Source organism: Heptranchias perlo, unplaced genomic scaffold, assembly GCF_035084215.1.
Source record: "Heptranchias perlo isolate sHepPer1 unplaced genomic scaffold, sHepPer1.hap1 HAP1_SCAFFOLD_1029, whole genome shotgun sequence".
NCBI classification, from domain to species: Eukaryota; Metazoa; Chordata; class Chondrichthyes; order Hexanchiformes; family Hexanchidae; genus Heptranchias; species Heptranchias perlo.
This window is the reverse complement of record NW_027138249.1, coordinates 25,847-39,094: the sequence shown is the minus strand read 5'-3', so window position 1 is coordinate 39,094 and position 13,248 is coordinate 25,847. Positions and strand designations below refer to the sequence as shown.

At 49.0% G+C, this 13,248-nt stretch overlaps 1 protein-coding gene across 1 annotated transcript in view; it reads right to left on the bottom strand.

The window, feature by feature from the left end:
• Positions 1–13,248, bottom strand: part of LOC137307520 (properdin-like) — a 59,188-nt gene that overhangs the window by 24,009 nt on the left and 21,931 nt on the right. Inside the window, exons 2-3 of the mRNA XM_067976848.1 lie at positions 12,090–12,240; positions 10,118–10,284 (exon numbers count right to left, since the gene is read on the bottom strand). Of these exons, the coding sequence (XP_067832949.1) occupies positions 10,118–10,284; positions 12,090–12,240 (318 nt within the window). The remainder of the gene's footprint in view (positions 1–10,117; positions 10,285–12,089; positions 12,241–13,248) is intronic.

The following is a 13,248-nucleotide window of genomic DNA, read 5'->3' as shown; positions in this document are numbered from 1 at the left end:
GATCGATCATCACCCCAAAATACAGACCGATCGATCATCACCCCAAAATACAGACCGATCGATCATCACCCCAAAATACACCCCGATCGATCATCACCCCAAAATACAGACCGATCGATCATCACCCCAAAATACACCCCGATCGATCATCACCCCAAAATACAGACCGATCGATCATCACCCCAAAATACAGACCGATCAATCATCACCCCAAAATACACCCCGATTGATCATCACCCCAAAATACAGACCGATCGATCATCACCCCAAAATACACCCCGATCAATCATCACCCCAAAATACACCCCGATCGATCATCACCCCAAAATACACCCCGATCAATCATCACCCCAAAATACAGACCGATCAATCATCACCCCAAAATACAGACCGATCGATCATCACCCCAAAATACAGACCGATCGATCATCACCCCAAAATACACCCCGATCAATCATCACCCCAAAATACAGACCGATCGATCATCACCCCAAAATACACCCCGATCGATCATCACCCCAAAATACACCCCGATCAATCATCACCCCAAAATACAGACCGATCGATCATCACCCCAAAATACAGACCGATCAATCATCACCCCAAAATACACCCCGATCGATCATCACCCCAAAATACAGACCGATCGATCATCACCCCAAAATACAGACCGATCGATCATCACCCCAAAATACAGACCGATCGATCATCACCCCAAAATACAGACCGATCGATCATCACCCCAAAATACACCCCGATCAATCATCACCCCAAAATACACCCCGATCAATGATCACCCCAAAATACACCCCGATCGATCATCACCCCAAAATACACCCCGATCGATCATCACCCCAAAATAGACCCCGATCGATCATCACCCCAAAATACAGACCGATCGATCATCACCCCAAAATACAGACCGATCGATCATCACCCCAAAATACACCCCGATCGATCATCACCCCAAAATACAGACCGATCGATCATCACCCCAAAATACACCCCGATCGATCATCACCCCAAAATACAACCCGATCGATCATCACCCCAAAATACAGACCAATCGATCATCACCCCAAAATACACCCCGATCAATGATCACCCCAAAATACAGACCGATCAATCATCACCCCAAAATACACCCCGATTGATCATCACCCCAAAATACACCCCGATCAATCATCACCCCAAAATACAGACCGATCAATCATCACCCCAAAATACACCCCGATTGATCATCACCCCAAAATACAGACCGATCGATCATCACCCCAAAATACACCCCGATCAATCATCACCCCAAAATACACCCCGATTGATCATCACCCCAAAATACAGACCGATCAATCATCACCCCAAAATACACCCCGATTGATCATCACCCCAAAATACACCCCGATCGATCATCACCCCAAAATACAGACCGATCGATCATCACCCCAAAATACAGACCGATCGATCATCACCCCAAAATACAGACCGATCGATCATCACCCCAAAATACAGACCGATCGATCATCACCCCAAAATACAGACCGATCAATCATCACCCCAAAATACACCCCGATCGATCATCACCCCAAAATACAGACCGATCGATCATCACCCCAAAATACAGACCGATCGATCATCACCCCAAAATACACCCCGATCAATCATCACCCCAAAATACAGACCGATCAATCATCACCCCAAAATACACCCCGATTGATCATCACCCCAAAATACACCCCGATCAATGATCACCCCAAAATACACCCCGATCGATCATCACCCCAAAATACACCCCGATCGATCATCACCCCAAAATACAGACCGATCGATCATCACCCCAAAATACAGACCGATCGATCATCACCCCAAAATACAGACCGATCGATCATCACCCCAAAATACACCCCGATCGATCATCACCCCAAAATACAGACCGATCGATCATCACCCCAAAATACAGACCGATCGATCATCACCCCAAAATACAGACCGATCGATCATCACCCCAAAATACACCCCGATCGATCATCACCCCAAAATACAGACCGATCGATCATCACCCCAAAATACAGACCGATCGATCATCACCCCAAAATACACCCCGATCAATCATCACCCCAAAATACAGACCGATCAATGATCACCCCAAAATACACCCCGATCGATCATCACCCCAAAATACACCCCGATCGATCATCACCCCAAAATACACCCCGATCGATCATCACCCCAAAATACAGACCGATCGATCATCACCCCAAAATACAGACCGATCGATCATCACCCCAAAATACAGACCGATCAATCATCACCCCAAAATACAGACCGATCGATCATCACCCCAAAATACACCCCGATCGATCATCACCCCAAAATACACCCCGATCGATCATCACCCCAAAATAGACCCCGATCGATCATCACCCCAAAATACACCCCGATCGATCATCACCCCAAAATAGACCCCGATCAATCATCACCCCAAAATAGAGACCGATCGATCATCACCCCAAAATACACCCCGATCGATCATCACCCCAAAATACAGACCGATCGATCATCACCCCAAAATACACCCCGATCGATCATCACCCCAAAATACAGACCGATCGATCATCACCCCAAAATACACCCCGATCGATCATCACCCCAAAATACACCCCGATCGATCATCACCCCAAAATACACCCCGATCGATCATCACCCCAAAATACAGACCGATCGATCATCACCCCAAAATACAGACCGATCGATCATCACCCCAAAATACAGACCGATCGATCATCACCCCAAAATACACCCCGATCAATCATCACCCCAAAATACAGACCGATCGATCATCACCCCAAAATACACCCCGATCGATCATCACCCCAAAATACACCCCGATCGATCATCACCCCAAAATACACCCCGATCGATCATCACCCCAAAATACACCCCGATCGATCATCACCCCAAAATACAGACCGATCGATCATCACCCCAAAATACACCCCGATCGATCATCACCCCAAAATACAGACCGATCGATCATCACCCCAAAATACACCCCGATCAATGATCACCCCAAAATACACCCCGATCGATCATCACCCCAAAATACAGACCGATCAATCATCACCTCAAAATACACCCCGATCGATCATCACCCCAAAATACAGACCGATCGATCATCACCCCAAAATACAGACCGATCGATCATCACCCCAAAATACAGACCGATCGATCATCACCCCAAAATACAGACCGATCGATCATCACCCCAAAATACAGACCGATCGATCATCACCCCAAAATACACCCCGATCGATCATCACCCCAAAATACAGACCGATCGATCATCACCCCAAAATACAGACCGATCAATCATCACCCCAAAATACAGACCGATCGATCATCACCCCAAAATACACCCCGATTGATCATCACCCCAAAATACACCCCGATCGATCATCACCCCAAAATAGACCCCGATCGATCATCACCCCAAAATACACCCCGATCGATCATCACCCCAAAATACAGACCGATCAATCATCACCCCAAAATACAGACCGATCGATCATCACCCCAAAATACAGACCGATCGATCATCACCCCAAAATACACCCCGATCAATCATCACCCCAAAATACACCCCGATCAATGATCATCACCCCAAAATACACCCCGATCAATCATCACCCCAAAATACACCCCGATCGATCATCACCCCAAAATACAGACCGATCGATCATCACCCCAAAATACAGACCGATCGATCATCACCCCAAAATACAGACCGATCGATCATCACCCCAAAATACACCCCGATCGATCATCACCCCAAAATACAGACCGATCGATCATCACCCCAAAATACAGACCGATCGATCATCACCCCAAAATACACCCCGATCGATCATCACCCCAAAATACAGACCGATCGATCATCACCCCAAAATACAGACCGATCGATCATCACCCCAAAATACACCCCGATCGATCATCACCCCAAAATACAGACCGATCGATCATCACCCCAAAATACACCCCGATCGATCATCACCCCAAAATACAGACCGATCGATCATCACCCCAAAATACAGACCGATCAATCATCACCCCAAAATACACCCCGATTGATCATCACCCCAAAATACAGACCGATCGATCATCACCCCAAAATACAGACCGATCGATCATCACCCCAAAATACACCCCGATCAATCATCACCCCAAAATACACCCCGATCGATCATCACCCCAAAATACACCCCGATCAATCATCACCCCAAAATACAGACCGATCAATCATCACCCCAAAATACAGACCGATCGATCATCACCCCAAAATACAGACCGATCGATCATCACCCCAAAATACACCCCGATCAATCATCACCCCAAAATACAGACCGATCGATCATCACCCCAAAATACACCCCGATCGATCATCACCCCAAAATACACCCCGATCAATCATCACCCCAAAATACACACCGATCGATCATCACCCCAAAATACAGACCGATCGATCATCACCCCAAAATACAGACCGATCGATCATCACCCCAAAATACAGACCGATCGATCATCACCCCAAAATACAGACCGATCGATCATCACCCCAAAATACACCCCGATCAATCATCACCCCAAAATACACCCCGATCAATGATCACCCCAAAATACACCCCGATCGATCATCACCCCAAAATACACCCCGATCGATCATCACCCCAAAATACACCCCGATCGATCATCACCCCAAAATACAGACCGATCGATCATCACCCCAAAATACACCCCGATCGATCATCACCCCAAAATACACCCCGATCGATCATCACCCCAAAATACAGACCGATCGATCATCACCCCAAAATACACCCCGATCAATGATCACCCCAAAATACAGACCGATCAATCATCACCCCAAAATACACCCCGATTGATCATCACCCCAAAATACACCCCGATCAATCATCACCCCAAAATACAGACCGATCAATCATCACCCCAAAATACACCCCGATTGATCATCACCCCAAAATACAGACCGATCAATCATCACCCCAAAATACACCCCGATTGATCATCACCCCAAAATACAGACCGATCGATCATCACCCCAAAATACACCCCGATCAATCATCACCCCAAAATACACCCCGATTGATCATCACCCCAAAATACAGACCGATCAATCATCACCCCAAAATACACCCCGATTGATCATCACCCCAAAATACACCCCGATCGATCATCACCCCAAAATACAGACCGATCGATCATCACCCCAAAATACAGACCGATCGATCATCACCCAAAATACAGACCGATCGATCATCACCCCAAAATACAGACCGATCGATCATCACCCCAAAATACAGACCGATCAATCATCACCCCAAAATACACCCCGATCGATCATCACCCCAAAATACAGACCGATCGATCATCACCCCAAAATACAGACCGATCGATCATCACCCCAAAATACACCCCGATCAATCATCACCCCAAAATACAGACCGATCAATCATCACCCCAAAATACACCCCGATTGATCATCACCCCAAAATACACCCCGATCAATGATCACCCCAAAATACACCCCGATCGATCATCACCCCAAAATACACCCGATCGATCATCACCCCAAAATACAGACCGATCGATCATCACCCCAAAATACACCCCGATCGATCATCACCCCAAAATACAGACCGATCGATCATCACCCCAAAATACAGACCGATCGATCATCACCCCAAAATACAGACCGATCGATCATCACCCCAAAATACAGACCGATCGATCATCACCCCAAAATACACCCCGATCGATCATCACCCCAAAATACAGACCGATCGATCATCACCCCAAAATACAGACCGATCGATCATCACCCCAAAATACAGACCGATCGATCATCACCCCAAAATACACCCCAATCGATCATCACCCCAAAATACAGACCGATCAATCATCACCCCAAAATACACCCCGATCAATGATCACCTCAAAATACACCCGATCGATCATCACCCCAAAATACACCCCGATCGATCATCACCCCAAAATACAGACCGATCGATCATCACCCCAAAATACACCCCGATCAATCATCACCCCAAAATACAGACCGATCGATCATCACCCCAAAATACAGACCGATCGATCATCACCCCAAAATACAGACCGATCGATCATCACCCCAAAATACACCCCGATCGATCATCACCCCAAAATACAGACCGATCGATCATCACCCCAAAATACAGACCGATCGATCATCACCCCAAAATACAGACCGATCAATCATCACCCCAAAATACAGACCGATCGATCATCACCCCAAAATACACCCCGATCGATCATCACCCCAAAATACACCCCGATCGATCATCACCCCAAAATAGACCCGATCGATCATCACCCCAAAATAGACCCGATCGATCATCACCCCAAAATACACCCCGATCGATCATCACCCCAAAATACAGACCGATCGATCATCACCCCAAAATACACCCCGATCGATCATCACCCCAAAATACAGACCGATCGATCATCACCCCAAAAATACACCCCGATCGATCATCACCCCAAAATACAGACCGATCGATCATCACCCCAAAATACACCCCGATCGATCATCACCCCAAAATACACCCCGATCGATCATCACCCCAAAATACACCCCGATCGATCATCACCCCAAAATACAGACCGATCGATCATCACCCCAAAATACAGACCGATCGATCATCACCCCAAAATACACCCCGATCGATCATCACCCCAAAATACACCCGATCGATCATCACCCCAAAATACACCCCGATCGATCATCACCCCAAAATACACCCCGATCGATCATCACCCCAAAATACACCCCGATCGATCATCACCCCAAAATACACCCCGATCGATCATCACCCCAAAATACACCCCGATCAATCATCACCCCAAAATACAGACCGATCGATCATCACCCCAAAATACACCCCGATCAATGATCACCCCAAAATACACCCCGATCGATCATCACCCCAAAATACAGACCGATCAATCATCACCTCAAAATACACCCCGATCGATCATCACCCCAAAATACAGACCGATCGATCATCACCCCAAAATACAGACCGATCGATCATCACCCCAAAATACAGACCGATCGATCATCACCCCAAAATACAGACCGATCGATCATCACCCCAAAATACAGACCGATCGATCATCACCCCAAAATACACCCCGATCGATCATCACCCCAAAATACACCCCGATCAATCATCACCCCAAAATACAGACCGATCGATCATCACCCCAAAATACACCCCGATCAATCATCACCCCAAAATACAGACCGATCGATCATCACCCCAAAATACAGACCGATCGATCATCACCCCAAAATACACCCCGATCGATCATCACCCCAAAATACAGACCGATCGATCATCACCCCAAAATACACCCCGATCGATCATCACCCCAAAATACAGACCGATCGATCATCACCCCAAAATACAGACCGATCGATCATCACCCCAAAATACAGACCGATCGATCATCACCCCAAAATACAGACCGATCGATCATCACCCCAAAATACAGACCGATCGATCATCACCCCAAAATACAGACCGATCGATCATCACCCCAAAATACAGACCGATCGATCATCACCCCAAAATACACCCCGATCAATCATCACCCCAAAATACAGACCGATCGATCATCACCCCAAAATACACCCCAATCGATCATCACCCCAAAATACAGACCGATCAATCATCACCCCAAAATACAGACCGATCGATCATCACCCCAAAATACACCCCGATCGATCATCACCCCAAAATACACCCCGATCGATCATCACCCCAAAATACAGACCGATCGATCATCACCCCAAAATACAGACCGATCAATCATCACCCCAAAATACACCCCGATTGATCATCACCCCAAAATACAGACCGATCGATCATCACCCCAAAATACACCCCGATCGATCATCACCCCAAAATACAGACCGATCGATCATCACCCCAAAATACAGACCGATCGATCATCACCCCAAAATACAGACCGATCAATCATCACCCCAAAATACACCCCGATCGATCATCACCCCAAAATACAGACCGATCTGTCATCACCCCAAAATACAGACCGATCGATCATCACCCCAAAATACACCCCGATCAATCATCACCCCAAAATACACCCCGATCGATCATCACCCCAAAATACAGACCGATCGATCATCACCCCAAAATACAGACCGATCGATCATCACCCCAAAATACAGACCGATCGATCATCACCCCAAAATACAGACCGATCGATCATCACCCCAAAATACACCCCGATCAATCATCACCCCAAAATACAGACCGATCGATCATCACCCCAAAATACACCTCGATCAATGATCACCCCAAAATACAGACCGATCGATCATCACCCCAAAATACAGACCGATCGATCATCACCCCAAAATACACCCCGATCAATCATCACCCCAAAATACACCCCGATCGATCATCACCCCAAAATACACCCCGATCGATCATCACCCCAAAATACAGACCGATCGATCATCACCCCAAAATACAGACCGATCGATCATCACCCCAAAATACAGACTGATCGATCATCACCCCAAAATACACCCCGATCAATCATCACCCCAAAATACAGACCGATCAATCATCACCCCAAAATACAGACCGATCAATCATCACCCCAAAATACAGACCGATCAATCATCACCCCAAAATACAGACCGATCGATCATCACCCCAAAATACAGACCGATCAATCATCACCCCAAAATACAGACCGATCAATCATCACCCCAAAATACAGACCGATCGATCATCACCCCAAAATACACCCCGATCGATCATCACCCCAAAATACAGACCGATCGATCATCACCCCAAAATACAGACCGATCGATCATCACCCCAAAATACAGACCGATCGATCATCACCCCAAAATACACCCCGATCAATCATCACCCCAAAATACAGACCGATCAATCATCACCCCAAAATACAGACCGATCGATCATCACCCCAAAATACAGACCGATCAATCATCACCCCAAAATACACCCCGATCGATCATCACCCCAAAATACACCCCGATCGATCATCACCCCAAAATACAGACCGATCGATCATCACCCCAAAATACAGACCGATCAATCATCACCCCAAAATACACCCCGATCGATCATCACCCCAAAATACAGACCGATCGATCATCACCCCAAAATACAGACCGATCGATCATCACCCCAAAATACAGACCGATCAATGATCACCCCAAAATACAGACCGATCGATCATCACCCCAAAATACAGACTGATCGATCATCACCCCAAAATACAGACCGATCGATCATCACCCCAAAATACAGACCGATCGATCATCACCCCAAAATACACCCCGATCAATCATCACCCCAAAATACAGACCGATCGATCATCACCCCAAAATACAGACCGATCGATCATCACCCCAAAATACAGACTGATCAATCATCACCCCAAAATACAGACCGATCAATCATCACCCCAAAATACAGACCGATCGATCATCACCCCAAAATACAGACCGATCGATCATCACCCCAAAATACAGACTGATCAATCATCACCCCAAAATACACCCCGATCAATCATCACCCCAAAATACAGACCGATCAATCATCACCCCAAAATACAGACTGATCAATCATCACCCCAAAATACACCCCGATCAATCATCACCCCAAAATACACCCCGATCGATCATCACCCCAAAATACACCCCGATCGATCATCACCCCAAAATACAGACCGATCAATCATCACCCCAAAATACACCCCGATCGATCATCACCCCAAAATACAGACCGATCAATCATCACCCCAAAATACACCCCGATCGATCATCACCCCAAAATACACCCCGATCAATCATCACCCCAAAATACACCCCGATCGATCATCACCCCAAAATACAGACCGATCAATCATCACCCAGCCTTTTCCCCCTGTTTCTGAATGAATTGCCTTTTCACTGTGACTCTCTTCCCTCCTCTGATCTCCCTCCGTCACTCACCGGGGCAGCACTCCTGATCCACACAGGCCCGTGTCTGCAGTCTCTCCGTGCCGTGACAATTCCCTCTCCCCTTCCCGTAGCAGATTCGTCTCCGTTGCTGCACCCCCTCAAGACAGGTCACCGAGCAATGTGACCAAATCGACCAGTCGCTCCACTCTGCTGTCGGCCTAGACAGTGTTAACAGCACTGAGCTCATTAACAGGGCAAACACGGCCTCTGACCATTCACCAGCCCAGTCAGTCTCACATTCACTGTCCCAGACAGTCTGGTACATTCACTAACACAGACAGTCTGGTACATTCACTGTCCCAGACAGTCTCACATTCACGATCCCAGACATTCTGGTACATTCACTAACACAGACAGTCTGGTACATTCACTGTCCCAGACAGTCTGGTACATTCACTATCCCAGACAGTCTGGTACATTCACTATCCCAGACAGTCTGGTACATTCACTAACACAGACAGTCTGGTACATTCACTGTCCCAGACAGTCTCACATTCACGATCCCAGACATTCTGGTACATTCACTAACACAGACAGTCTGGTACATTCACTGTCCCAGACAGTCTGGTACTTTCACTATCCCAGACAGCCTGGTACATTCACTGTCCCAGACAGTCTCACACATTCACTATCCCAGACAATCTGGTACATTCACTATCAGGGTTCGAGACAGAGTAAAGCTCCCTCTACACTGTCCCATCAAACACTCCCAGGGCAGGTACAGCACGGGTTAGATACAGAGTAAAGCTCCCTCTGCACTGTCCCATCAAACACTCCCAGGGCAGGTACAGGGTTAGATACAGAGTAAAGCTCCCTCTACACTGTCCCATCAAACACTCCCAGGGGCAGGTACAGGGTTAGATTCAGAGTAAAGCTCCCTCTACACTGTCCCATCAAACACTCCCAGGGCAGGTACAGGGTTAGATACAGAGTGAAGCTCCCTCTACACTGTCCCATCAAACACTCCCAGGGGCAGGTACAGGGTTAGATACAGAGTAAAGCTCCCTCTGCACTGTCCCATCAAACACTCCCAGGGCAGGTACAGGGTTAGATTCAGAGTAAAGCTCCCTCTACACTGTCCCATCAAACACTCCCAGGGCAGGTACAGGGTTAGATACAGAGTAAAGCTCCCTCTACACTGTCCCATCAAACACTCCCAGGGGCAGGTACAGGGTTAGATACAGAGTAAAGCTCCCTCTGCACTGTCCCATCAAACACTCCCAGGGCAGGTACAGCACGGGTTAGATACAGAGTAAAGCTCCCTCTGCACTGTCCCATCAAACACTCCCAGGGCAGGTACAGCACGGGTTAGATACAGAGTAAAGCTCCCTCTACACTGTCCCATCAAACACTCCCAGGGCAGGTACAGGGTTAGATACAGAGTAAAGCTCCCTCTACACTGTCCCATCAAACACTCCCAGGGCAGGTACAGGGTTAGATACAGAGTAAAGCTCCCTCTGCACTGTCCCATCAAACACTCCCAGGGCAGGTACAGCACGGGTTAGATACAGAGTAAAGCTCCCTCTACACTGTCCCATCAAACACTCCCAGGGCAGGTACAGGGTTAGATACAGAGTAAAGCTCCCTCTACACTGTCCCATCAAACACTCCCAGGGCAGGTACAGGGTTAGATACAAAGTAAAGCTCCCTCGACACTGTCCCATCAAACACTCCCAGGGTCAGGTACAGGGTTAGATACAGAGTAAAGCTCCCTCTACACTGTCCCATCAAACACTCCCAGGGCAGGTACAGGGTTAGATACAGAGTAAAGCTCCCTCTACACTGTCCCATCAAACACTCCCAGGGCAGGTACAGAGTTAGATACAGAGTAAAGCTCCCTCTACACTGTCCTATGAAGCATTGACAGGTCCGACTCGGGTGAGGTGACTGAGGACCTATTCCCGTGATCATTTTGTGAGGGCTGAGAGGACGAGGGATGGGGAAGAAATTGTCTGTGACTCACCGGCAGAGATGAGAGTTTGCGTTGTCTCCTGTTGTGAAGCAGTAGTTTATATTCAGACAGCAATCCTCCTCTTCGATCCCCTCTCCAATCAGATCAGCACACTTTCCTGTCAGTCTGTCCACCCCACTGAAACAGCGCACGCTGCCTGCCCCTGGTACACACAGGGCAGTCTGTTAAACCGGGGTCACCGGACCTTACCCCTGACCCCTGACCCCTGACCCAGGACAGTCTGTTAACCCGGGGTCACCGTACCTTACCCCTGACCCCTGACACAGGGCAGTCTGTTAAACCGGGGTCACCGTACCTTACCCCTGACCCCTGAGCCCTGACCCAGGACAGTCTGTTAAACCGGGGTCACTGTACCTTACCCCTGACCCCTGACCCAGGACAGATCGGGAGGGGGAGATCGGGAGGGGGGAGATCGGGAGGGGGGAGATCGGGAGGGGGGAGATCGAGGGGGGGGGAGATCGGGAGGGGGGAGATCGGGAGGGGGGAGATCGGGAGGGGGGAGATCGGGAGGGGTGAGATCGGGAGGGGGGAGATCGGGAGGGGGGAGATCGGGAGGGGGGAGATCGGGAGGGGGGAGATCGGGAGGGGGGAGATCGGGAGGGGGGAGATCGGGAGGGGGGAGATCGGGAGGGGGGAGATCGGGGGGGGGGAGATCGGGGGGGGGGAGATCGGGAGGGGGGAGATCGGGAGGGGGTGACGGGAGGGGGGAGATCGGGAGGGGGGAGATCGGGAGGGGGGAGATCGGGGGGGGGGGGAGAAGGGAGGGGGGAGATGGGAGGGGGGAGATCGGGAGGGGGGAGATCGGGAGGGGTTGACGGGGGGGGGGAGATCGGGAGGGGGGAGATCGGGAGGGGGGAGATCGGGGGGGGGGGGAGAAGGGAGGGGGGAGATCGGGAGGGGGGAGATCGGGAGGGGGGAGATCGGGAGGGGGAAGATCGGGGGGGGGGAGAAGGGAGGGGGGAGATGGGAGACCTGCATTGGATGGTTTATCCTGCTTTCCTTGCCATCGTGGGGAGATCTGATTTCGAGATCCCACTGAGGGTGATCTCAGTCAGCCGACTGCCAGCTTCCCATGTCTGATTACTCTGAGGGATCACTCAGTATTATTTGAAAACTGAGGACAGTTGACAGGAGACAGAGGATTGGAAAG